This window comes from Siniperca chuatsi, linkage group LG21, assembly GCF_020085105.1.
Source record: "Siniperca chuatsi isolate FFG_IHB_CAS linkage group LG21, ASM2008510v1, whole genome shotgun sequence".
Lineage (NCBI taxonomy): Eukaryota > Metazoa > Chordata > Actinopteri > Centrarchiformes > Sinipercidae > Siniperca > Siniperca chuatsi.
Window position 1 is genome coordinate 23,905,179 of NC_058062.1, and position 26,761 is coordinate 23,931,939.

General features: G+C 40.5%; 2 protein-coding genes across 10 annotated transcripts in view; both read right to left on the reverse strand.

The window, feature by feature from the left end:
• pdxdc1 (pyridoxal-dependent decarboxylase domain containing 1) overlaps nucleotides 1-3,669 on the reverse strand; it is a 52,908-nt gene extending 49,239 nt beyond the window's left edge. The window contains exons 1-2 of one of the 3 annotated variants that reach the window (XM_044182664.1): nucleotides 3,417-3,668; nucleotides 221-447 (exon numbers count right to left, since the gene is read on the reverse strand). The gene's annotated coding sequence lies outside the window, so the exon portion shown is untranslated. Of the gene's footprint in view, nucleotides 1-220; nucleotides 448-3,416 lie in introns of all 3 variants that reach the window. The other 2 variants (XM_044182665.1, XM_044182663.1) reach the window with 2 other exon arrangements.
• Nucleotides 3,670-15,062: 11,393 nt separating this feature from the next.
• LOC122869543 (calcium-binding mitochondrial carrier protein SCaMC-3-like) overlaps nucleotides 15,063-26,761 on the reverse strand; it is a 65,372-nt gene continuing 53,673 nt past the window's right edge. For all 7 annotated transcript variants that reach the window (XM_044182671.1, XM_044182668.1, XM_044182670.1 and 4 more), the window contains 2 exons: nucleotides 23,457-23,607; nucleotides 15,063-23,342 (listed from right to left, as the gene is read on the reverse strand). In XM_044182671.1, the coding sequence (XP_044038606.1) occupies nucleotides 23,161-23,342; nucleotides 23,457-23,607 (333 nt within the window). In that variant the 3' untranslated portion in view covers nucleotides 15,063-23,160. The remainder of the gene's footprint in view (nucleotides 23,343-23,456; nucleotides 23,608-26,761) is intronic.

The window sequence follows — 26,761 nt, forward strand, 5'->3', positions numbered from 1 at the left end:
ACATTGTACTCTTGTGATGATGTCACAAACACAGTCATGTTGAAGAGGTCCTCTGAGATGGCTAAGTCATCCAAAAACCTGAGGAATTCGAGTCAGAAGAACAACTATTCTGTAAGCTTTGCCAACATATGAGTGGACCCGTAGGAATACATGCGATGACCACCTACAATCAAAATCTCACATCAGAAACCGAGAGAGGTGGGGAGCCCCAGTAGCTCACCTGGTAGAGCGTGCGCACCATGTACTAAGGCTGAGTCATTACCGGCCCAGATAATGCAAGCCTACTGCCTGAAAGCATACAGGAAAGTTCTGAGGAAAGTGTGATGCCCAACAGTGTGCATGTGACCTGTGTCTGCCATGTCATCAATCTGGTGGGTGAGATGTGGCAGCACTACAGATACTTCTGAAGTTTCATCTCTTGTCGTGGATCTGTGTTCTTCAACAAGCCTGCCAGAAAGAGAACATGGGTGAGCTTCCTCAATATGAAAGAGAGATTGCAGGCCAAGGTTCCTCCCGAAGCAGTGAGTACCAGATGGAATACCTAGTTTGAGGCAGTGAAGTACCATGCAGAGCATGTTCATCTGTATAGAGAGCTCTTGTTGGCAGAAAATTCATCATCCCAGGCAGACACAAACACCCTTAGCCAGCTGGAAACAGAGGAGAAGGTGCAGGCCCTCACCATCAAGCTGACCTTCATCTCTGAGGACTACTCCAAACTGATGACGGCTCTGACAATCCTGGAAGGAACCCACCGTCCCACAGCAGTTTCTGCACACTGTAATGGGGAATCTGGAGTTCTACCGAATTCAATGGCAAAAACATGTGGGTATGGTGCCAAAACAGATGAGCTACTGAGAAAGACGGGGATTCGAGAGAGGAGAGAGGTGCTTGACTGTCTCCACAATGCATTCCACCTGGCTTTCACAAAGTTCTCAAAGCACTGGGACACACATCCAGCCAAAGAGGTCTACAGGCTGGTTAGGGTGTTTGATCCTAGGCAGGCTCCAGCCATGGAAAAGCAGATTGAAGCCTACACACAACTGAGCTCCCTGGAAACAGGGTTTGGATCTGGTTTGGATCTTGCTGAATACTGGAGGGGTGAGATTTGTGAGATATCCGAGGGTTGCAGGGGTGACAGCGCCCTACATCTACTTCCCAGCCAGCTCAGTCGACTGTGAGAGGAGTTTCAGCAAATTAAAATGGAAAACGTGGAATTTGGAAAAAAATAAAACGGAATCTGGAAAAAATGTAAACGCATTTCATAGGGCCCTACTCCAGCACCCTCAGCATGGCAAGTTTTCATTTATCCACTGAAATATCTCCACAGCTACTGGATGGATTGACACATGTTCCCAGATGAGGAATCCTAATGATTTTGGTGATCTCTAACTTTTCCTCTAGCACCACCATGAGATTGACATTTGTGTTTTTGAGTGAAATGTCTTCACAACTACTAGATGGATTGTCATGAAATTTGGTTCAGACATTCATGTTCCCTTCAGGAAGAAATTGTAATAACAAAGTAATAAGCTAGATAAAAGTCAGTTATTACAATTCATAGTATTTAGTGCTGATTAGCAAATTACCATGCTGACTAAGATGCTGAACATAGAAAGCATTATATTTGCTAAACATCAGCATGTTAGCATTGCCATTGTAGACATGTTAACGTGCTGATCTTAGCATTTAGCTCGAAGCACCGCTGTGCCAAACTACAGCCTCACAGAGCCGCTAGCATGGCTGTAGACTCTCAGTCTTATTTAAGTAAAAAAATAAAATAAAATCACAATTACAAACTTTTCAGGCCTCAAGGGTAACATACAGTAGAGCATAAAAATGGGTGTGGACACTTTATTTGCACATTTACTGTTTACTTTGGACAACTGCTGCACAGAGACCAACAACACACAGTTTTATAAAAGCATTACCTACTATTTAAAACTTGACTGGCTGAGCTGCTAAGTGATTGTCCTTAAGGAATGAAACAGTTTAACTTAATTTATCTGATTTTATTTAAGTACCCAATAATTCCTAAATTTCATTCCAGCTCTCTGCTGACAGTGTTTTATCAACAGCGAGTTGGGAGGAAATTTAGGGATTTAGGGGTACTGTAATTTAATGTAATTAAAATCTGGGAGTATATATGTAATACAAAACTTTCTGATTAAATTGATGACAATTTAAAGATAATACTATGTTGTATGTTGTCATAAGCTGCTAACATAAAATTAAAATGTTATTTTGCTTTTTCAGAAAATTGTGACATTGTAATTAAAACAAGGAAATATAACTTTGATCTGCAGTGTATGCTATACAAAATATATTATATTACAATTAATACGCTTTTAAAATACAGAACCAACATTAAGAAAACAATTATCACATTATACACAGCAAAAGTTAATTTCAAAATCAAATTTCACTCAATATATCTATAACAAATTGTTAATTAAAAGCCTGACGCCAAAATGAGCAATTCTAAGACATCACAAGTTGGACATTTTGTAGTTTGTCCTTTAGTGTATTTCAGTTTCTTTCTAACATTTTTATTACAATATAAATTTATTACAGTTAAATTCATATCTGTTTGATTTTTAAATAGATTAAATAAATTATTAATATATTTAATATAAATAAACAACAATGAATCAATAATAAATACATTTATAGTATGTATATAATAAAATAAGTATTAAAAAATAGATATAAAATACACATATATACCTATGAACATCTGTGTGTGTGTGTATATATATATATATATATATATATATATATATATATATATATATATATATATATTTTATATTAAGTTTTATTAGTTTTGTTATGTTTTATGTTTTATCAGCATTCCTTTTAGTCTGATTGTTAAGCAATTTGTGAACCTTTTTTTGAAAAGTGTTATACAAATTAAGATGAATTATTTATTATTATCATTATTATTATCATTATCATTATTATTAGGCTACTACTACTACTACTACAGGTATTGCTTAACCTGTTACACCAACAAGAAAATGCATTAAGTTATACATAAGTTATCAGGTATCTTTTATTATATTAATCACACTGAGAATTTCTTATCTACATTTTGTATAGGTTATATCTACATGTACGTGACATGGTTTTGACAGATGCACTGCTGCTGCCATGTTAACGGAGAAGGATCCTGGCTGTGAAATGATCTCCTCGCCTGGCAGAACGGCGTTGTCAGCAGCTGTCTTTCAGCGGACACATAAGGCGAGAGCAGCTGCAATGTTACATGAAAATGCACGTTTCCTCACAGCCAGCAGGCTACTCAGCACCACAGAACAGCAGGAAACGCTGTGCTCGCTGCCTGTCACTGAGCTGACACAGAGGGCTACTGTAGCTAGCAACAGACAGACAGCTTCACACTGCTGACGAGCTCTCCTTACCTTCACTGCACACAACTGACAGCCTGACTGGGGCCGCTGTGGAAGGGGACGTGGAAAATCTGTGGCAAAGAAACGTCGCGGCGTCACTCAAGATTTCTTCGGGAAAGCGTGCTGAAATGTTGAATTTGACACGTATTTGCAGCTCTGACTTCTTTCCGTTTTCCGCAGGCTGAACCGGACAGTTTACTTCCTGAATTGGCTCGCGACGTGCGTTCCACGTTGGCAGCGCTGACGTCACGCTCTGGCGCGTCAGGTGGTAACAGTGAACGCAGCTTGTCTGTAAATTACTTTTGGCAAACAAAAACAGGCATATATATTTATTCATACATACTCCATATAACATATACAACATAAAATATTTCCTTATTTTATGTCAAAGGGAATGGTTACCACTTCCTTTTCTACATACTAGGTTTTCAAATGTTCAGAAGAAAAGAAAAACATATTTAAAGAAAGAAAAAAATGGTTGATTTTTCAATCATCATTATTATTTATACACATAAGGCTGTGGGGTCTGTAGGCCCCCAAACAATGAGGAAGTAAAGCCATTGACATTAACAAAATATAAGGGTTTCTTTTGCAATTTTGTTAGGGAATATATGCCACTCAAGCAAAATATCATCTCAAATTATAAGAGCAGGTTCTGCATTATTACCTGTCCCTACATTTGTGTTTAACCAAATTGCCATGATCATTGGGGTCAGGTGGCCCTGGGACTCTTTAGTGGTTTAATATGGCCATGATTTTCAAGATATAGGTAAAGTGGTAGGCCAGGGTTTGGCCACCCCTTGGGACCATTTCACTGTAGTGGGATGTAACTAAGTACAATTTACTCAAGTACTGTACTTCAGTATAGTTTTGAGGTACTTGTACTTTAGTACTTCCATTTTATGCTACTGGATACATCTACTGCACTACAGTTAGGAGGGAAACATTTTACTTTTTATGTCACTACATGTATGTAAACATCTTTAAGTTACTAGCATGTTTAAATTTTACATACAAAACATATGGTGAGTTTATAGAATATGATGCACAGTTATAGATTAAATTGCCCAACAACATATAAAATAGTTGTAATGAGCTCCACCTCAACCAACTACTACAGTAAACTTACACATTAAAGCATCTGAAATAATAATCCAATAATATAGTAAACAATCACAGGGGCCGATTTTCTGCATTATGAGTGCTATTACTTCCGTTATTTTTTGATACTAGTAGGCCTACACTTTGCTAATAATATGTACTTTTACTGAAGTGACATTTTCAGTGCAACTTTTACTCGTAGTAGAATATTTTTACATTGCAGTATTGCTACTTTTACTCCTCCACCAGTAGTCCTTTGGTGGACTGGAGACCTGTCCAGGATACGCTGGATTGGTCTCATCCCAAATTAGCTGTCTGAGAAAATGCATGCAATCACTTACATCTATTGTAATCTTTATTTAAGACACACAGTATGACACAAGTCGATTTCTGCATCTTGATTTAAAAAATAAAACACCAAAAAAGTTTTGTAAATTAGTTTTTAAGGAGTCTTCACAGAGTGATTTGCCAGAGCAACCACATCCAAATTCCAAAGAAAGCCCACTACACAAACATTAATCTGCCTGTCTGAGAGCTGGTCTTAACCCAAACACAAACTCGTAAAATAGGTTCATTGTTAAACATGGCAAGTGTCCCAGCCCAGCAGGTTACGCTGAATAAACAAGTCAATCCACTGGATACAGCTGCTGTGTCAGATAATATGTTGTGAGATGATCAAACAAGGTTACAGTATATTAGGTTGTGTAGTCTTGCAGCAACCTCTCTTTATGTCTTAGGACAGCTTTAAAAGTTATAATCCTTCAAAAATGTTAAATGTTAATTTTAGATTTTAAGGCTAAAGGTTAGAATGAGTGGCATAATTTAGGTGGGTATGACTTAGGTCCATAAAACCTAAAATTGTACAAATAATAGTGCTGCAAATGCGTTGTAATCATATTACAAAAATCATACATTGCAGGAGGCAGCACAGTTGGATGAGGTTCACTTGTTGAACAGTCAAAAGGTTCTCTGCAGATTTTTCTTTGCCATTAATGTCTCAGCTGGACGGTGTGAAATGAGAAAGAAAGAAAAGAAGTGGCTACATCACTGCTGAATACAACAAGTGGAATGCTCTGGCACGGTGGCAGAGCGGTTAAAGCTCCTGCCTCCCAATAAGGAGATCGTGGGTTTGTGGGATCGATTCCCGGACCAGACCAACATCACGCAATCTGGGACTCTGGGTGGAGTCTGCATGTCCTCCGCGTGTTACTCTGTGGGTCTCATCCTCCCGTGTTCCGTGGGTTCTTCCTTCCCACCGTCCAAAGACATGCATGTGTAGGTTAATTGATAACTCTAAATTGCCCGTATTGAATGAATGTGAGAGTGAATGGTTGTCTGTCCTTGTCTGTGTCTGTGTTAGCCCTGCGACGAGTTGGCCACTGTCCAGGTGTACCCTGCCTAAGGCCCAAAGTCACTGGGATAGGCTCCAGTCACCCGCGACCCCTAACGGGACCTGGCATTTCCTATATCAGGTTACAGTTTATGTATGTAAGCTTTGAAAGCGGATGGATATTGCTGTTTGATATCTGGATTCATATGGTTGACTGGTAAGAAAACTTTATGAAAACACTACAAAACTACCAGACACATAAGGGGAAAAGAACATTTCAAAATAAAACTATACTATACATAAACCCCTAAACCATGACAATTTGTGCCGGATCCAAAGGCCTCCAGCTCACTTGCTTCCGGAGGAATGGACTTTAGAAGTGGGTATGTGTACAAATATAGAACCATCAGAAACAACATGAATGTCTGCATGAGATTCCAGAATATTTCTACCTACAGCACTATGACGAGTTGATGAAAAGACTTTGGACAGATTGTTTTATTCCGACCATCCAACTTGCGCTTCAGTCACGCCATATCCATGCATCTGAATACAGGGTTCATGGCGCGTTCAAGGCCTTTCTTCACAATCTCAAAATGACAAGACGTATCAGAGAGAAATTTACCAAGATTTACGATATGTTGATCGGAGAAGACATTTCAAGGCATGGAAGAAGATTTTTTGGAAGGGAATTCATCAATGATTGAAAATGGGTAATTACTGTAGAAAACTTATCAAGCCTGAGGTATATTACGGCTAAAAACACTTGTCGGTACATAGTTGTTCTATACAGTTATTACAAAAGTAGAAAAATGACACCTATGCAGGTGACGTCCGAGAATACCCTACAAGTTGTTCAACCGGTACAGCATGACTTTCATCACATTATGGATCAAATCTCAGGTTTAACATTCCTCCAGGTTTGGCCTACTTTGAATGGAGGAAAAAACCCCAAGACCCAGGTTCAGAGGGTGAGGTCCGCCATCAAAGGTTTAGAGAAGGTTATTACGCCAACCTGAATCAGCTCAAGGGAGAGCTGGACGCATACTCTCGTGAAGGCATCGCGCAATATTTTAATCCCACCGACTATCTACCTGTGGTCAAGAAACACACTGAAAACATTCACATTGAGATTGAAAGAGATTAAAATACGGCAGTAAACTACCTTTGGGTATAGTATTGTAAAACTCCATTTTAGACCTTCAAAAAGCTCTGCCTCTTCTGTGAAAAAATGATGCAGATGCAACAGAGGCATGATCCTCACCTATATGTTTTCAAAATGATTTTGTTTTGTAACACCTTTGATGAGAAAAGGTTTTGCCATCACTAAGCCTCATCTTAAATCAGCCACCAAAAACATCACCTCGGAGATGAAAGCCATGCTGTCAGTAAAATAAGTGACCGCTGGGGCAGCATGTTTCAGGGGGATCTAAATAGAAAATAAAAAATCAGTCAGGAGAAGCAATCCAAAAGGAAGGAAGTCTACCTGGAGCCCCGTATGAAGGTGCAGAGAACGGAGAAGATGGCTCTTTTACATCAAAAATCAGCCGAATGCAGAATGGCGGAGTTAGTTTCGGCTCCCATGACACAGCTGTGTATTGATGAAAAGTTCTACACAGAAATCTTGCCATTACTGACGAAGGCCCCATCTAATTCTTTATTCCCGGAGACAGAGAAAAGTATTTGGATCTCAACGACACCTTGCTACACTTCCGTGTGAAAATTACCAATGCGGATGGGACGAATCTGGTTGCCAACACCCCCCGTGGGTCTCGTGAATTATCCACTGAATGCAATCCAGCGCCATTCACCCTACAGAGTGATGATCATCACTTCAGCGCCGGGTTATTTTACAGACACGGCCGGTTCTACGGACTCTGCAGTGACTAATAACAGTCCTTCGGGTTAGTTCAGAGAGCTCGGAACTATTTACCACACACAGCGGAGGCTGTCAATGATGGGGAAACCATCTTCTCTGTTCTAAGTACCAAAGTAGCTGACTTTATATTTTTCTGAAAACAGATAGCTGAAAAAAATCTTTGGGCTCGCTGATTAGAGCGGTTTGAGACAGATTACTTCTCTCAGCAAACTTTCCCCAAAAGCTGTTGAAACACAATTTAGACACTTGTCTTTTAGCCGGGTTTGATATAATTTTGTCGGCGTCCAGCAAAATGCCCTGACAAAGTGCCACACCTCCATGATCTCTGCTACCCGATAACCCATCTCCAAGGCCTTGTTAAATTCAGGAGTGACCCAAACCCCTGTCAACGCTCTGGCCTCATCGCTGTGACTACAAGGACCCTCTTGAAAAGTTTGGCACATGTACGACAGAGGGTAAACACTAGCTTACCTTCAGCCATTCTGGTAAAACAGAAAAAAATAGCTCCCGAGGCAGGTAGAGAACGGCCCTGATTAACACAAAGTAGCTTTGAGGCCCTTTTGAATCTTTGTAGGTTATTTCAGAAAGCCCTATATCAGTGGTTCCCAATCTTTTTAGTCAGACGTATCCCCACAGCCCTGGGCCTGTGTACCCCTTTATCATACCCCTTTGATAGATGGGATGGCTTTATGGTATTGTTCAATGTTGTTTTTAGTAGTTTTGGCCAAGTTTGCATTTGTACTACTGCCATTTGGAGAGACAGAAACTGGTTGTTTTAACCATTTACAGTATCTTTACTTTTAGCTTTTTGTTGTCTTTTCTCTAACTAGTTTTTCTGCAGTCATCATCAACTTACAATTGACTCAGGTTGGTGGAAAACTGAGGCATGTCTTGTGCAGACAACCATAGTTGGTAAGTTATTGTGACAATAACTATCAGCATCACACAAATTTGGAATCTTACTTGTGTGTTGATTTTTCTCCTAAACACAAATATGAGGATATATATTATCTAATCATAATTTAAATTTTTGTGTTGAATGGAGACACCTTTGGTGTATGACACCCACCCTAGCCACTGGATACCAGCGTTTGAATACATTTTGAAATGGCGCCTGTAATCTTTCGGTGACGGTTTTGCTAGGCTTTTAGGAGGTAGGAAACACTTACACTCATGCATGCCAAAGTGATGGTGACACAGCTGAAAGGATCCATGCCCATCTCTGCATCCCTTTCCTAAACAGCATACAGCCCTTTATATTTGGTGGTCTGACATTCGGTGGTCTGAGATTCGATTCAATCTGCCCAAAGTCTATCAGAGTGTATTATCATCTTGGTCACGCCAGTCACATGCTAATCAGGTACTAAACAGTGATGAAGTAGATGCAGCCAGACAACAATAGGCCTGATTACTGATTACTGGGCCATCTTGGAAACTATTAGGTCAGTTTCAGGTGAAACTAGCTATTAACAGATACTCAGGCAGATTCCTTATGTAACACAGAGTAGCTTAAATTTCCAGTTCCCATCCCATTTTTTCATAATTGAGAATGACTTCCGGATGGGAGCCGAAACGTCTTGATTCTGAAAACAGTGTCCAGACGACTACGACTGAAACCTTTTCTACGATAGAACACTCCTGGACGAATGAGGGACTACACTGTCAAAAGTTAAGTACGTTTTCTAGCATTACCTGTTACCTCGTTTGTTGATCCTGCTCTTCCTCTGCCTCAGGATTATCCTGTGTCAGTGATCTCGGCTCCTGTCCCCTTCCAGATTTCTTCCAGCCACTACGCCTTGCCGCCTGACTTTCTGTCTCTGCAAGCCACATCTCTGAGCCAGACCTCTGGGACCTACACTACACCACCTGCTCCTTGCCACGGAGTCCACTGTCTGTCCGGATCTACACATCCCCGCCAACTCCACTACGCAGATCCGCTGCCAGCCCAGGCCAGCACTCCACCGCCTGCTCTGCGTCATGGGCCCGTCTGCCGGTCCAGATCCACGAGGCACTCGACCGGAGCCAGGCCTCTAACCGCTGTCTCAGCCTCCACTCATGTACCATCGCTGCTTCCCCACAGCAATTGTGAACGGCACCGAAGTCACCACTCTGGAGAATGATTCCCCTTTCCGCTGCAATTACTTATATTAAAATAAAGAGTGACTTGGTCAATTAAACTTCTCCTTTCGTGTTCTGTATCTGTGGGTTTGTAGATTGTACACTACGAAAGTTACTCTAGGTGGCATTGCCCTGGCCTCCAGCACCACCGTAAGGAACCTCAGAGTTATCTTTGATCAGGATTTATCCTTTAACTCCTACATGAAACAAACTTCAAGGACTGCCTTCTTTCACCTATGCAACATTGCAAAAATCAGGCACATCCTGTCTCCAAATGATGCCGAAAAACTAGTGCATGCATTTGTTACTTCTAGGCTGGACTACTGCAATTCCTTATTATCTGGCTGCCCGAATAAGTCCCTTAAGACTCTCCAGTTGATCCAGAATGCTGCGGCACATGTATTGACAAGAACTAGGAAAAGAGATCATATTTCTCCAATATTAGCTTCTCTGCACTGGCTCCATGTAAAAGCCAGAATAGAATTTAAAATTCTTCTCCTCACCTACAAAGCTCTTAACACTCAGGCACCATCATATCTTACAGAGTTCATAATACTGTATTATCCGACTAAAACACTGCGCTCCCAGAATGCAGGGTTACTTGTGGTTCCTAGAGTCTCCAAAAGTAGATTGGGAGCCAGAGCCTTCAGTTATCAAGCTCCTCTCCTGTGGAATCAGATCCCAATTTGGGTTTGGGAGGCAGACACCATCTCCACATTTAAGAGCTGGCTTGGGTGAACCCTGAACCATCCCTTAGTTATGCTGCTATAGGCCTAGACTGCTGGGAGACTTCCCATAATGCACCTCTTTCCTCTCTCCTCCTCTCCCTCTCCATCTGTATGCATTTTTATCCCATTACTGCATGTTACTAACTCGACATCTTCTCTCTCCCGTAGTTTTGTGCTTTCTCGTCTCTCTCGTCTCTCTCGTCTCTCCTTCTGTTGCTTTCAGCAAGTATTTCTGCCTCCGGAGCTGCAGAGTCTGGATCTGTGGTTGTGGGCCACTTGCTGCCCTGTGTTCCTGCTCGACAATTGCTACTACAGTTGTTGTTATTCGCTCTGTTACTAATACTGTCATTATTATTCCTACAGCTGTCATTCCTATTATTAATAATTTATTAATATTAATGCTATCACTGCCATTACATTATTACTATTTTAAAATTATAGGTAGTATTTGCATTGAGCAGAGATTAATAAGGTGGTGGGGTTCCCTAATGGGCTCTCATCATCTTCACTGTCAGAGGGGACAGGAGACATCCTCTTAGTGTCCACCTCAGCTTTCAACAGGGGAAATGCCTCTTGAAAGGACTCCAGGTGTGTTTCATTCCCTTGGACCATGACCTTTCCTTTGGTGTAGTATGTGATGGTCAGAGGGTCATCCTTGACAAGGTGTTCTACAGATCTTTAATCTGCCTCCTGAGCTGATGCCCTCGCTGGATACATATGCATAATTGCTGCATAGAGTATCTTTCCAGATGTAGATGGAATCAGTGAAGAAAATGAGGTTGTTCTTCTTCCTTCCTTCTTTTTGTTGGGCGTAGTGCCAAGTAGGACCTCTGGGTTTTCACAGAGTGTCTTCTCCTTGTGTTTCTCCCTAGCTGTTCCACTCTCCAAATGCTGTTCCACTGAATCTCCTTGCTCTGCACTCCACTTTCCATGGCAGCTGGAAGGGAGCTAGACAAAATTTACCTTGCTATTTTCTAGCATTCCTTGGCAAAAACTGAACTATGTACAGAGATACTAATTACCACAAGGACAAATTTTTCTTCTACATTAACGATCCACTTCTTTCTCACAGTGATTGAAGAGTCATGTGTGAGTGTATGTGTGTGTGTGTGTGTGTGTGTGTGTGTGGGGGGCTGGAACCAAAAACCTCATTCATTCCTTCTGTGAGACACACACGTACAAATCACAGATCCACATGAAAGAGTCATATATGTGTGTATGTGTGTGTGTTTGTGTGTGTGAGAAAGAGAGACAGAGAGAGAGAGAGAGAGAGAGAGAGTGTGGGGGCAGGTGCCAAAAACCTAACAGAATCATCATTCATTGTTGAAGTATTTATTAATTTTTTTTTATTTAATAATTTTACCCTTCAAACACTGTGCCACATTAACCTGATGAAAACCTCAAAGATGACAGCATTGACAGGAGGGAGGGAGGGAGGGATTTTTCTTTGTGGGGGAGTATGGGGTTTCTAAAGTTAATTTACAAAGAGCGACTTCTGGTTGAAAAGGAGCGATCTGATTGGAGGGGACAGGGTACTAATACTGCATTGTTATAGGTAAAACCACAGATTCGCAACCTTTTTTTCAACCCTTCAGTTGTGACGCCCTGTGTCTCATGTGTTTCTAAATTGCTAGCAGTTCCACCAACGAGAAATTTCCCCTCTAAACTTCTCACATGGTTTCATTTAAAAGCAGTTTGGTGCTCAAAGAGGTCACATTATCCAATATTTCACCAAAAAGCAAAGATTAGAGAAAAGTACAAAAAAATTCAAACAGATCTGTGTATTTTCCCTCTCCCATGAATCATTTCACAACCGCTCAGATTTATCATGTGACCATGTAACCCTAGCTGAGGAACCACTTTGATACTTTAAGTACATTTTGCTGTTAATATTTCTGTTCTAACAGTAAAGATTTTGAATGCAGGAATTTTATTATGTTGTATGACATATATAAAGTAGGTAAACTACTAATGCACTGATACATCAGTATTAATGATCTAATAATGTAATATAAAATAATTTATCACTTACAGGGCACTTTTTTCGGCAGAATGAGTACTTTTACTTTACTTTTAAGTACATTTTGTTTATTTCTATGTTTACTTACTTTTACTTGTTATAGAGGGGTTTTTTAACATCGTAGTAGTACAACTTTTACTTATGTAAAGGATCTGAGTACTTCCACCACCATTTGAAATTATAAAATTGTCTAGTGTAAATTAATTCCCAGTAGTGAGGCTGAAAATGTAAAATTTGTGGCCCTAGAGGGAAAGGTCATTACTTTTGGCAGAAGGAATGTGCAAATTTCATGGCAATCTGTCTGTTACATTATGAAGTGAAGTTGACATTTTGACCTGAGAGTGGCACTAGAGGACAGCTCATGAAGCGTTCAAAATGGAAAGGATATTCTGTGTGTGGCAATCTGCATAGACTGATGACAGTGCTACAGGAAAGGTATGGGAGTCACCAAAAGCATTAGGATTCATCCTCTGGGGATCATGACTGTCTCCAGCAAACGCTATTGGTGTTGCCACTAGCAGGGCAAACATTAACCAATGTTAGCCTAAATCCCCAGCGAAGCCACCAGTCTGGAGCATTGAACCAGCGTCGCCGCTCCCACCACGAGCATCACGCACTGTGCGTAGGGCACCAAGTGCTGAGGGGGCACCAAAATAGCCTAATGACATTTTTTTTTAAATGCCGGTATTATTTCATTAGCCTATAGAAATATTAGGCACATTTTAGCCATGTAACAAAAAAGGGGGAACAAGAAAGATATTTAATAATTGCTCTAGTCTATTGCTCTTTAATTTAATTTATTCAAAGTAACATTGAATTTGCAAAAAAAAAGTCTGGATTATTTTGATAATTTTATTATTTTACTATTCTGTTTACTGTTTACAAAGTCAGCAAAGCTGTGAAGATTTTACTTTCTCTTTTTAGTGTTCTTAAGTTTTATACTGTGATGCTACTATTGTGTGTTATTGGTATTGAGTTATGTTTGGTAATAAAAAGTTAAACTGGCAAAAACAAACGTTTTTTTTTTTTCTCGGGGTCGGGGTGGGGGGCATCATAAAGGAATTATGCTTAGGGCACCAAAATGGCTAGCAGCGGCACTGCATTGAACTATATGTGAATAAGGTGCTAACACCTTCACAGGGAATACAAACTTGTATATTTTGTATTCCAAGAAGTTGACCAGCAGATGGTACAGTATGTGTGCCTACACTGGTTCAGTCAGCACCTCTGGTATCTGTGACTCGCTTGCATTCAAACATGACTTCAGATACATAAATAATTTCTGTATCTATATTTAACTGAAACTAATATTTATTCAACATAAACACCCCAATATGTGAGACAAACTTGTCAGCTATGTATGTTACATTTAAGCATGTATTTAAACATGCACCAATTTGTTACATTCACAATGACTATGTGTAATGTAAAAGGCGTCACTTGTAGTGACGAACCAACATAAAATTATCACCAACTCTGCCCCTTCCCCTCAGCTCTACGGAGCTTTTTAGTCTCTTTTAGCTCATTATTTTTGTTTTCAGACCCACAAACCCTGCTCTCATCAACCTTTTTACCCAGCTGTTTTCAGTGAAAAAGCTCTGATAAACCCACTGTACACTCCCTGCTCAGCACCAAACAGCAGACAGACAATGTAAGAGACTAGCTGGTGAACATAGTGGAGCATTAGAAAATTAGCGTGTTAGAAAATGATTGGGGTGGTGAGGGGGATGGAATCTTATGTTTCACTTTTCAAAAAAGAAAGACTCTCCTGTCATTAATATTTTCTCGAGACCCTCCCCTTGACTTAGTTATAACTGCTACACCCTTGCCTCAACAAACCAAAATAACGTAAAGGTATTGATACAATTTCATTGATACACCTTGTTTTTCCATTTATAACTAAAAGAGACAAAGCAAAAATTAGATGGTTTACCTTGATTTAAACCGTGATATAGCACCACTGCTCTCAGTAGAGCAGTCTGGAAAGCACAACAAAAAATGTAATATTTATGACCCACACTTCTTTTACAATACATGTCACAAGGGAAGGAAATTAAATATAAATCTGTGGCCAAAAAACAAAAACAAAAGACCTTCCCTTGCTCTCAAAAGTCAGACTATCCTCCCTTAAGCAAAAAGAAATAATACCAAAATCTACTGCTCTTCTGTCCCCCCTCCCCAATCATTTCCATACAGTCCAGGAGTTGTTGGAGACCAAACCAGAGCTAAAAAAGAGTGAATATTGGACTGACAGTCATCCGGAACACTGAATGCTAATGGTGCTCTGTGTCTGCTGCATATGTTAATAGATAATTACTGTATTTGTGAGCACATTCACTGTGAAAATATGTCAATGCTGTGTTTACAGCTTGTTCCACTGCCCCAAGTGGCCAAAAATGAATTTTTGCAGCTTTAAAAGGTGACCATGTGCAAATAAAGGTTAAATGATTATGTTGCAGTTATATAGATGGAAACAGCTGTGTGATGTTGACACATCATTTACTACTGAACAATTATTCATTTGTACAATGTCACAGATTTAATTCCATCGCTGAGGCATGTAAAGTGCACATACACATTCAACTGACATATATGATTTCTCAAAACTAGAAAGCTCTTTTTGTGGTGTTTGTTATCAAACCCATAGAACAACAGCTCTTTCTTTTGGCTTGAACATAACTCACAGAAGAAAGGCAATACAGTCCTCAAACACTGAAGCTAGCTGGCTACACTTTCACAAAAGGCTTGGAAACATGCACACTTGCTTTACAAATATTGTATGTCATGCTTGCAAGACCCCAGTGGCAACAAGTAGTCATCATTTCAAGTATGCTTGCAAGGGAGGAAAACAAAAAATCTTCAGAGAATTAGGCATTCATAAGCATAATACCATAGATTATACTGAGTATGTCTTTGCCTACAATGCAAATAATGATATTCAAAGTTTATGGGAGTGTATCACCACTCCCTTTACATGCAGCTGCTACAGAACTGCACCAACAAACTACTATACAAAGCTTTTGTGCAATTCATATTCAAGTTATACCTAAATATGATAAAAAATCATGCACAGATACACACGCAGTCATTTGTTTCCCTAAAATTGCAGTTGATTCCATATTCTGACTCTTGCAGCTAAGGTTTAGCGGAAAGGGGGGGGCACCCCTGTGGTGCCAGCTATGAATCGCAATGTCCCTGATTCAACTCCAGGAACCTTTGCTGCATGTCAGTCCCAATCTCTGTCCTCTCATTTCCTCTATGTCATCTCTCTACCATCAAAATCTCTAATAAAGGCCCTCTAATGGACCCTCTCCTTGACTTATAAAAATACTGCAAACATAACAAAATGATGAATATTCATGTGGTATGGTTGAAAGCTCCAGAAGCTAGTAAGTAGAGCTTGAGTTGGATTTTTTTGTTCAAAGTACTAATTCCATGGTCACGAATGAACTTTGATGCTTAAATGTTCCATGTAGAGTTTTTGACCTCTAGTTGTGCCAACAGTTTCACAGTATTCCACTGATCTACGGGCGGTAACACTCCAAGGTATGCTGCAGTGAGCCAGCGAAGGCAGGGAAGAAGAAGACAGCAAGCAAGTAAACATGGATGGAAACAATGCTGGATTTTAAAACCTGAAAAAATCAGCTTTGCAAATGTTTAATGAGGAAGGAAATGCATTCAGCACATTTGTTTGACCTCAAGGATACACACAATGTGTTTGGTGAGTAACACTGAATATAAACATAACTTTTGTTTGTAGGATCCATGGGTTACCTTCAATGTAAGCCAGCATGGACGAGAAGTTCTACAACAGCCAAGGATGTGAACGGATCCATCTCTATGACAACCGAGCAAACTGCGTCTGCGGATGCAGACTGGGTGACATGGCTGGAAGCCGACCTTAAGTTGGGATTGTTAAAGTTGGATAAATACAACAGCGGGAGATATCAGTTAGTGACTCCGTCAGCAGCTGGAGGTAAATATGAGTTTGTCTGGAGGCTGACAGATGTCAGTGGTGAACCTTTAAACTGTGACGACAGCTGAGGAGGCTGGCAGAGGGACAACCCACACAGCTCGTTATCTTTAATTAGCTCCAACTTTTCAGTCTTGTATGCTGGCTTTGCACATTCTGCTGTACTACACCGCCATGAAACTAGAGCCCACTGACTTACACCTCAAGAGTAACAACTATCCTGAGCCTTTTAAGTATTTGGACATCAATATTTCATAAACTCAAGGAGTGTCTCTTTAACCTGAAACCTACACTATGTATCATTTAAAAGTCAAATGATTAAAGCACAGAAACTAAACACCAGTGTGTTGCTGTTCAAATACTTCACTGCTCTCAGACTACTGGTACCATTTCCCATTCCTTGTTCTACCACTGTTTGCACTGAGACGCTGAGGGTTAAACATGGGTAGCCATAAGCAGCACCGTCAGACCAGACAAACGCTGTAAAGTGTCTTCAGCACATGAAATATTTGGGAATAAAAGCTGCACTTGTATTTGAGATACCACCATGTAGCTAATGTCAGATTGCATGTCTATATCACTGTGTTGAAGCACTTCTGTGGATATAAGTGTTCTGTCCTGTCTGTTTTGATAATACTGTGTTTCTACATGGGAAGCAGTCAGGCTTTCACGCCTGTTGAGCAGAAAACTACAGTCTACTGCAATGAAAGCAGGCCCGTAGCTAGGACTTTAGAAATACATTTTGATTACATTTTATTATTGTAACATTATAGTTTTAATACCATGGGGCTAATTAGCTCTACACTGAAATACACTAACAATCCTTGTAATGTTATACAAGTCCTTTACATGAATCAACAACTGGCGAGGATGCTGATGTTGTGCCTGGGACATGTAGCTTTAGCCTCAGTCTTTTAGCATCATATCAAGTATGCAGCCATTAAGTCAATTTACATATTTAAGACCCTTTTACAGGGCTCTCATTTTAAAATGTATCAGATGGAAACATTAAAAAGTCAGCTGGAGACACACTTCCCAGCTGACTCAAGGAGTTTAAGCATTATCATTAGCTTACATTAGCTAGCTAAATTACAAAAGAGAATTTTGAGAGTCGTGAAAATCCACGGCTGTCAGCTAGAAATGAGAAGCCTGCTTTTGTTTACTTCTCTGTGGAATTGAAGACCTGGTGTTTCAAAAATGACTGCGAACTTCAATGTTAAATCTGCCACCGGTATCGCTGTAAACTAGTGCGAGAACGGAAAGCTTAACAAGTGAGGAGGACGGGGCTTAGCGAAGGGTCAATCGATTCTGTGTGAAAACGTTTGGACATGTCATGTTTTGAAAGCATTTAGGTTAATAGTTAGTGAGCTCAGATCTTGATCTCAGATCAGTTGCTGCTTCTGTTCCCGGCGTAAGTCGTAGTTACTTGTTTTGAGTGTGCAGGTCAGGTGGAATACAGTCGGAAGGTTATAGTGAGGCCGATCATTCAGGGCACTGACCAGTCTTGCTTCGAGAGGTAGGCTATATAACCGGAGCAGCCGTCCTTATCATTGCCATTCTCCATTGTTCTTAAATTACCTAAGAGGATTTGTATCATCCATATTACCAATACCATATTGGTAAGGCCAGTCATGTGTGCTTTGAAAGTGCAACCTGTATTCAAACACAGTGTTGACTGATCTTGTGGTAAGTATGTAGGTTGCAGCCCCCTCGCCCACGGACTGAATAGAATGAGAGGACAGTACTGTAATGTAACGAGAGCTGTTCAGCTCAGACGCTTAAAGGATAGATGACCAGATGTTTTCAACTCCTGATTACATATATATGTTATATAGCGCCAATTTTCTTTTAATTCAAATTCTTTTATATAAAAAGAATTATTTATTTTTTTTAGGAATGAATTACCGAGGTCCGGACCTCTGTGACCTCATTGCTGCCTACGGCCATAAATGAAAGTGTAACGGACATAGGAGAATGCATTTTGCAATATACCTGAGGCTATATTCAGGAAGTGTTATTTAACTAAAGAGGCCATAAATCTGACTTACTAAGAGTTCCTTCTGTCTAAACCCTTCACTGATTTAGGAACTGGTTTTAGTGATAAAATACTTTCTGAATTACTCTAAAGGAGCTTTCAGACAGTGAGCAACGTCTGTTGCCTGTTGATGTCAGTGTTCTCTACTTTGAATGAGTGGTAACAAGGCACAACCATGGTTTCTGGTTAGGTCAGTTCCTACCAACAACCTCCATGTTCCCGCCATCCACTACCTCTAGTCTCATCACGTGACAGAGTGGGTTGTAGCTTCAAATAGAAGAAAGGGTTAACATAGTTTGCTGGCCCAGACTGGAAATCACACATCAAAGCTGGTGTTGCTCCAGGACCATTTATATTCATTCAAATGTTCACTGCCGGTGTAAATTTATTTAGCTGATGCTTTTATCCAAAGTGACTTACAATAAGTGCATTTCAACCCAGTGGATACAACCCAGAAATTGCGAGAATCATCAAGTACATCAACTTCATCAAATACGCTGAACTGCTTCAAGTGCTGCATTTAGAGACAATAAGAGATAGAGAAAGGCTTTATCTAATATGTTTTAATGGCCCAAGGCGCAGTCTGAACAGATGAGTTTTCAGTCTGCGATGGAAGATGTGTAGAGTTTCTGCTGTTCTGACGTCAGTGGAGAGCTCGTTCCACCATTGTGGAGCCAGGACCGCAAACAGTCGTGATTTTGTTGCGCGTTGGCTGGGCCCCCCCTCGTAGTGAGAGAGTAGCAAGCTGATTGGCAGTAGCAGAGCGTAGTGGGCTGGGGTGTATGGTTTGACCATGTCCTGGATGATGGCAGGGTTTTTCCTGCATAGAGTAATTTTTGCCGTCCCCCAAAGAGGTTTTAGCCAGCGGCAAAGGAAAATCACCAGCGCCAAAATGATAAGAATTGATAGCAATATAGCAAAATAGCAAAAAAATCCTTTCTGAATTTCCGCAAAAAAATCACGAGAAAACACGATCAATCATCTGATCACTCTGATTACTCAACCTGCAGCTTCCAGCTCCAAAACGTATTTGGGAGACCTCTGGTTTTAGGCTATTTTAATTGACATTAGCCTTACTGGCAGCTGGCAGCTAGCTGTGAAGAGGAGAAGAAGAAGAAGACATCGTAGTAACAAACTGGGACTTTTTTTATTATTTTCCTGTGGCAGCAAACACAACACACAGCCTTTCCGTAACTAATATACTGCAACCTGAGCTTATCTGGACACTTTATGGCTGACTAAAGTAACACCACTACCCCTCACACACCTGGAAAGAATCACGTTCACAACAAACCAGCTACACTCTGTCACACACACAGGTTACCCACAATAGTGTTGTCTCGTTTGCGAAAGTTTTGTTCAAAAGAACGAATTTTCTGGGTGAATGAACTGGACCGAATCACTTCCTGAAGCGATTCTCAGTCAGTCCAGTTGAGCTCTCAGTTATACAGGCCAACATGCAGGGACACGCTCAGTGAGTGATTCAAGTTATTTGTTCGCAGGAGAAATGGGGTGTGTTCAAGACAGCTAACACACACCTGATTTGGCTAACATTTAGCTGCAATAATTCAAAAACACACACATAACCTCACTGTTCTGAAAAGAGGACAGCTAGAAGGATACACTCACTGTATGGGTGTGTGTGTGCACGTTTTTGTTTTGTTACCTTTTCCGGTATAAACACTGACCTGTGTGTGTGTGTGTGTGGGTGTGTGGGTGTGTGTGAGTGTGTCGCTGCAGTTTAAAATGCGTGGTGAAACCTGCAATATGAGAAACGGTGGCTGAGCCTGAGACTGTCTCAGATCCCTTCACTGCAAGGGAAAGGTGCATGTTCACTGATCATACTACACAGTGAACATGAGCCCTGAGTGCTGACAGTTGCTGAGTCCTCAGGCCCGCACCTCTCCCTTCCTTCTCATGTATTGAAGTAGGACCAAATATTTAATTTAATAATAAGGTGTTGCAAAAATATATGTGCTGTACATAATAGTTTGCAAACTGTATTTTTATCCAACTAAATTCTCAGCTCACCAGCTTATCCTTCACGAACGACTGTTCTTAGTTCACTAGTTAGCGAGCTGAACTGAACGTTCAGCCGTGTTTCAGTTCAGCGAGTGGGACTACGCAGTCAGAGCTCCGGTCAAGCACTGAGCGACTCGGCGAACGAATCTTTGGAACGGATCTTTTTAATGAACGATTCTAATGATTCTATTACACTGAAAAGAAGGGCTTTGCCCATCACTAACCCACAAGGCTACTTTTCTTAAAGGCCGGTAACACACAGGTGCAGTTAGGGTGTACCAGAGCTAGAAGGGGTCCAGGTCCATTACTTAACCAAAAGGACTAACACCAACCCCACTGTGAAAATACTCCACTACAAGTAAAAGTTCTGCATTCTAAACCGTACTAAGGTAAAAGTTTGTCAAAATATACGTAAAGTTTGCGCAGTAAAATGGTCATTGTCAGTATTTTACTATTTTCCTATATGATGTTTCTGGATTAATATTCCTGCTGCATTAATGTGTATGTTGCATTTTACTGATTTTTAAGGTGGAGCTCATTTTAACTACTTTATATACTGATGGGTAGTTTCATCTACAGCAATGCATCATGGTCTATAAGATCATCATATGTTTGCACTAGTTGAGAATTTACGGTATATGTTATTTTAGAGAAAATGTGTATATTGAGATATAAATTGTATATCACACAATATATTAGCATAAAAAATATCAAGATATTATTTATAAGCCATAATCACCCAGCCCTAAGTTTATGCAGACTGATCATGCATAGTGTTGTGCGTAGCCAACCCCCCAAAAGGCCCATTCTGAGCCAGGAAAAACCCTGTGATGTTAGGCAAGTACCAGTGTCTTGAATCGATTTCGAGCAGCCAGTGCAGGGTGCGGAGGAGCGGGGTAGTGTGGGAGAAGTTGGGTAGGTCGAAGACCTTCCGAGCTGCTGCATTCTGGGTGAGCTGCAGAGGTCGGAAGGCACATGCAGGCACACCAGCCATGAGCGAATTTCAGTAGTCTCGGCGCGAGCTGACAAGAACCTGCACCACCCTCCTGGGGGAGGAACAGGTGGAGGATGAATCTGCAGGAGTGGGTTGTCGCAGCGATGTTCGCAGCGAAGGACAGTTGGTAAATAGTAATGGAGAGGTCATGGACAGGATATGCCTTCCCTGGAAGCTCAGTCTCGTCGAGGTCGAGCTTCACGTGGTGACACTGAGATGTCAGCCAGACACACAGAGATCTGTGATGTCACTTGGGTTTCACACCGGGGACAAGACGCTCCAGCCACAAAGCTCAGTTCACACTGGAAACAACAGTGGCAACCACTCATTGTCTGAAACGACTTTTAGACCAAAAACTTGTCAAAATGAAGAATGACTTTCTCCTAAATCAGCCAGTTAGAAGCTATTCTAAGCCTTAAAGCCCCTGAAAACACATTTTCTCTGTCAGCTTCCTACTCTGACTGATGGATTCCTACATGAACACAAGTTTTTCTGCCAAAGTTCAGACAATTTTGGTCACTTCAAATGGCAGATTTTCTGCATGTTTTTGCCTGTGCTATTTTCACTGGTTGGAAGTGGGTGAGGCTCATGTGAGAAATAGGCAATGTCATGTACATCTGAGCACCAATCAGGATTTAGCAGCATTTTAAATTAAAAGGTGATGCCAGCTGGTGAGTTGTTTGCTTATGTAGAGCTTTGACTGTTAAACTCTTAACTAAGGATGTTTTTTTTCTGAATTTTAATTTTGATGGCTGCTCATTTAGTCAAAAATATTTAATGTCATCATGAAATACATAAGGCAAAGCTTTCAGGGACTTTAAGGCTGTGTTCAGACCGACATCAGCGCTGCCTGAAAAATACACAGCCCCCTCATTCATTTCAGTGACACCACTGCATTGATACAGTGGAGTTCCTCATGCAGAGGGGTCCAGCAAAAGCAAGCAGGGACGTCCAACAAACTGTTAGACCTGGTTCATCTTTTACCACAACACAATGTAATGCCATCCAGCAACTCTGCACTGGACAATTCTTGGCAGATTACTTTGTAACATGAACGGTGTAATTGTACTGTTGGGTAGTTCAGCCTTCCTATGACCAGCGAACATTATAGGTAGTATTTCAGAACGTTATGTGACCCCAACTTGCATACTTGCATTAAAATGTATTTATTGTTTGACTGTGTGCGTTGGACCAAGTCAAGACATTGGTTAAAATCCAAATATACTGGGAGTAAATGCATTTCCTGTATGTATTTGGCATAATGGTGTCAAAATGGACAAACATTAACCTCATTCTCAAATTCAACAAATGAATATGATCTACCTGCAAACTATCCGCAAGCTACACAAGCTTGAACCTGACTGAGTCAACAGTAGCATACTGTACAGCAGGACCATCCCATTCTGTTAAATGGCTCTTTTCTCCTCTCTCTCTTCTTTTTCTTCAGACGTCTGAGGAGCTGCATCATCACCTCTCCTCTGCTTCTTCTCACACGTATAATGAAGTCTTTGCTTTCTCTGTCCTTTTTGTCATTAACCTCTCTTCTTTGTCTCAGTCTAGTAACCCACCCCGAGGACTTTCTTCATGTGCTCGTACACCACGTAGGACATGCTGACAGCTGGAATGACTTTGAGGAAGTTGGGGGTGATGCCGCGATAAAGGCCCAGCACACCTTCATGAGATATGATGTATTTGAACTGGCCCACCATGGTCAGCTTGGGTTTACCCTCAGTGATGGCTGAAAGAGAAATGATGTAGGTTACAGAGGCTCTTATAAGAAGCAAATCTATTGCTGGATCATTGTTCATGCTCTGTACGTTTAGAATATGTCTTCATCTACCGCATATCTCACCTTGTGCCTGCATACGTGTTCGAATGAGAGCGAGGGGGTAGGATGCCAGCTGGCCGCAGGTGCTGGAGATGGTACCACAGCCCAGCAGGACCAAAACTCCTGGATCTGCTGAATCTACACAGTACCTCTGGAGCCAGGCGTTCTTCAGAGTCTTAAAGCATGAGCAATTAGAGAGAGTTTAGAAAATAAAGGAGAAGAGTGGTGGAAAGTAGGGTTATAAGAGGTAAGAAAAAAAGAAGGAAAGAGGAACAATAAATACAATGAATTTATGTAAAAAATAAAATGGTATAAAAATGTTTTTAAAGAAGAACCTTTTGAAAGATTTTAACTGGTAATATGTGAGCTTCCAATGAAGCTGCCATTGCTGGAATGTTAGTGTACTGGACATCCCAGAGATTATTTATCAGTTCGACAGAGCAGTGCAGAGTGCAGGAGGGACTGGGATGTTTTTCACTGTGTTGGATTGTAAGAGAATTCAGGATTCCCTTCACCCTCTTAGGAAAGATACATTTAGGGGATAAGGCTGGCGATATGCTTTAATGTTCTTAGTGTTGCCGTGAATGTCATGAAAGGACCCAAACCAACAATGAAGGTAGTAGCATTGGGTGTGTATCCAAAGCCTGATATATGTTATTCATCTGTGTCATTGAGCTCCATTTATACTTAGCCACTTCATGTGTCTTGGGTGGATCAGGTAGTTATCTGACATTTAAAAAAAAGTGTAAATGCATCCACATCCAAGAAGCTCTTGACACAGATTGACAGATTTTAAGTGTTAATGATTTCAACTCTACCAAGGTGCTTAGTATCAGAGTGGTTACAATCCGTGGCACAGGTCAACATACATTTCGGGAACGGCAGGGTCAGCAGTTCGAATCCTGACTTGGGAAAGCTTTTCCTTAAGAAATGAGCCAGTTTGACACACACAGGCCTTAGACATGTTAAAATGTTCCACATCTTTCAAACTTGAGTTTTATTCCACTTTTATATGCATACACACATACTAACACAGACAGCGCCGCCGCTCCCACCACGCGCATCACGCACTGTGCGTAGGGCACCAAGTGCTGAGGGGGCACCAAAAATAGCCTAATGACATTTTTTTTAAAATGCCGGTATTATTTCATTAGCCTATAGAAATATTAGGCACATTTTAGCCATGTATATGTAACAAAAAAGGGGGAACAAGAAAGATATTTAATAATTGCTCTAGTCTAGTCTTGGTTTATTTTGACAACATTTGGTCTAAGAAGATTTTGCACTTTACTTGAATGTGTGTTTTTAGCTGTTCTACATAGCCTACTGTGTTTACAAAGTAATTAAAGTTGTGACTTTTAGTCCTCTAAAGCTTTGTTTTATTTAAGAAGACTGACTATTCTTGTTTGTACTTATTGATGATTATTTAATTTAATTTATTCAAAGTTACATTGAATTTGCAAAAAAAAAAAGTCTGGATTATTTTGATAATTTTATTATTTTGCTATTCTGTTTACTGTTTACAAAGTCAGCAAAGCTGTGAAGATTTTACTTTCTCTTTTTAGTGTTCTTAAGTTTTATACTGTGATGCTGCTATTGTGTGTTATTGGTATTGAGTTATGTTTGGTAATAAAAAGTTAAACTGGCAAAAACAAACGTTTTTTTTTCTTTCTCGGGGTCGGGGTGGGGGGCATCATAAAGGAATTATGCTTAGGGCACCAAAATGGCTAGCAGCGGCACTGAACACAGACAGACACACACACATCTTACACTTCAGATGTACTACAACTAGCGCTCACTTTGGTGGATAGTCGCATGACAGCTGTCCACACAACTGGTGGTCGAATCCCTGTCTAGAACTTGGTGTTAAAAAACTATTTAGATCTTTTAAACAGTTAAGACCTCTCTCTCTCTCTGTGAATGATGTCAAACGTGGTCAGGGTGCTCAGTAGCAGTGCATAAGAGCACAGGTTACAGTGTATGCGCACACATTGTGGGAACTGCAGGGTCAGCAGTTCAATTCCTGTCTGAAAAGAAAAAATCTTGTTTCCAGGTTTGTTAGCAGTGCAACACAATACATTTGGGGTGATTTGCTGATTCAGCAACATTCACACTATTGTATTGTATGGTGGATGATTTAATAAACCCATGGATGATTGTTTATTAAATGAGCATCAAGATTTATCAGGTTAGTTTGACTCAGATCCTTCAGAGTAACAGTTTATGAACATGTTTCATAAACATTTTAAAGTCATCCTGTCAGTTTAAGGGAAACTTTCTGTGGGTTCCTTTTCAGGATTGATGTTAACAGTATTTCAAGCTGTGTGCTGACACTTATGTTGAGACCGGTGGGATCTTCCTATATAACTTGCACCTGACTTAGGTAAGTGAAATGAATTGTAGGTCAAAATAAATGTCTCACAATAATGTATTGCGGAGAGCTGCTTGAAATGTCCTTGTTTGTTAGCAGTGCAAAGTCTGCGTAGGTTTTTCAAGTACTGGCTGCACTCAGGAGATAGTTGGGGGAAAGCACTAACAGAGTTACTGTGTCAAAATTAGCTGTACAGTCATTTCTGAGGCCATGGTTGTTGGTATTTTTTATGGGATTCTATTACACTATAAGTTGTTATTTTGTCCACAAGCATGTACTGTGCATTAAAATTCAGTCCAATACAACTGCAATCTAAGTGCATTACATATTGGACAGATGTCACTTTCTGTCCACTCCCTTAGCTACTCCAACCAACCACTCTCTCTCTCCATTCTGTCACGGTTGGACTGTAAGGTAATCTACAGAAAACGTCCACCACTACAAACGGTCTACCGTGAGCTTCAGGTGGGAATGCAAGGCAGCAAAGAGGCCCTTCAAGGAGACAGTAAAGAAAGACTGTCATGTGAGTTTGTACCACAATAAACTATGTATAATATGGATTAATTAATTACTTAATGCCCCTTTTAGCCCCATTAAAATAATTGATACGATAATTATATTTGGTTTTGTTTAGTCTGGTTTGTTAGCAAGAAGAACATAATTCATACTTCAATTTAAGCAACATATGTTGACAGCTGAAGACCTGAATAGTGACTGTATTCAGTACTGTGAATGATAACCTGTGTGTTGACCGTCAAAACATTGGACAGTGATGTGATGACACTAAATGGTCCTGGCCTTAAAGGTTTTAAAATGTAAATAAATGTTTGTTCTGTAAGTATTTCTCTCACTGTTAAAAAGACATGCAGTGATATTATATTTCACTTTATATATTTGATCTGTAAGTTTCATACATATTCCAAAGCAAAAGCCAAGCCAGCAATCCTCCTCTTGAAAC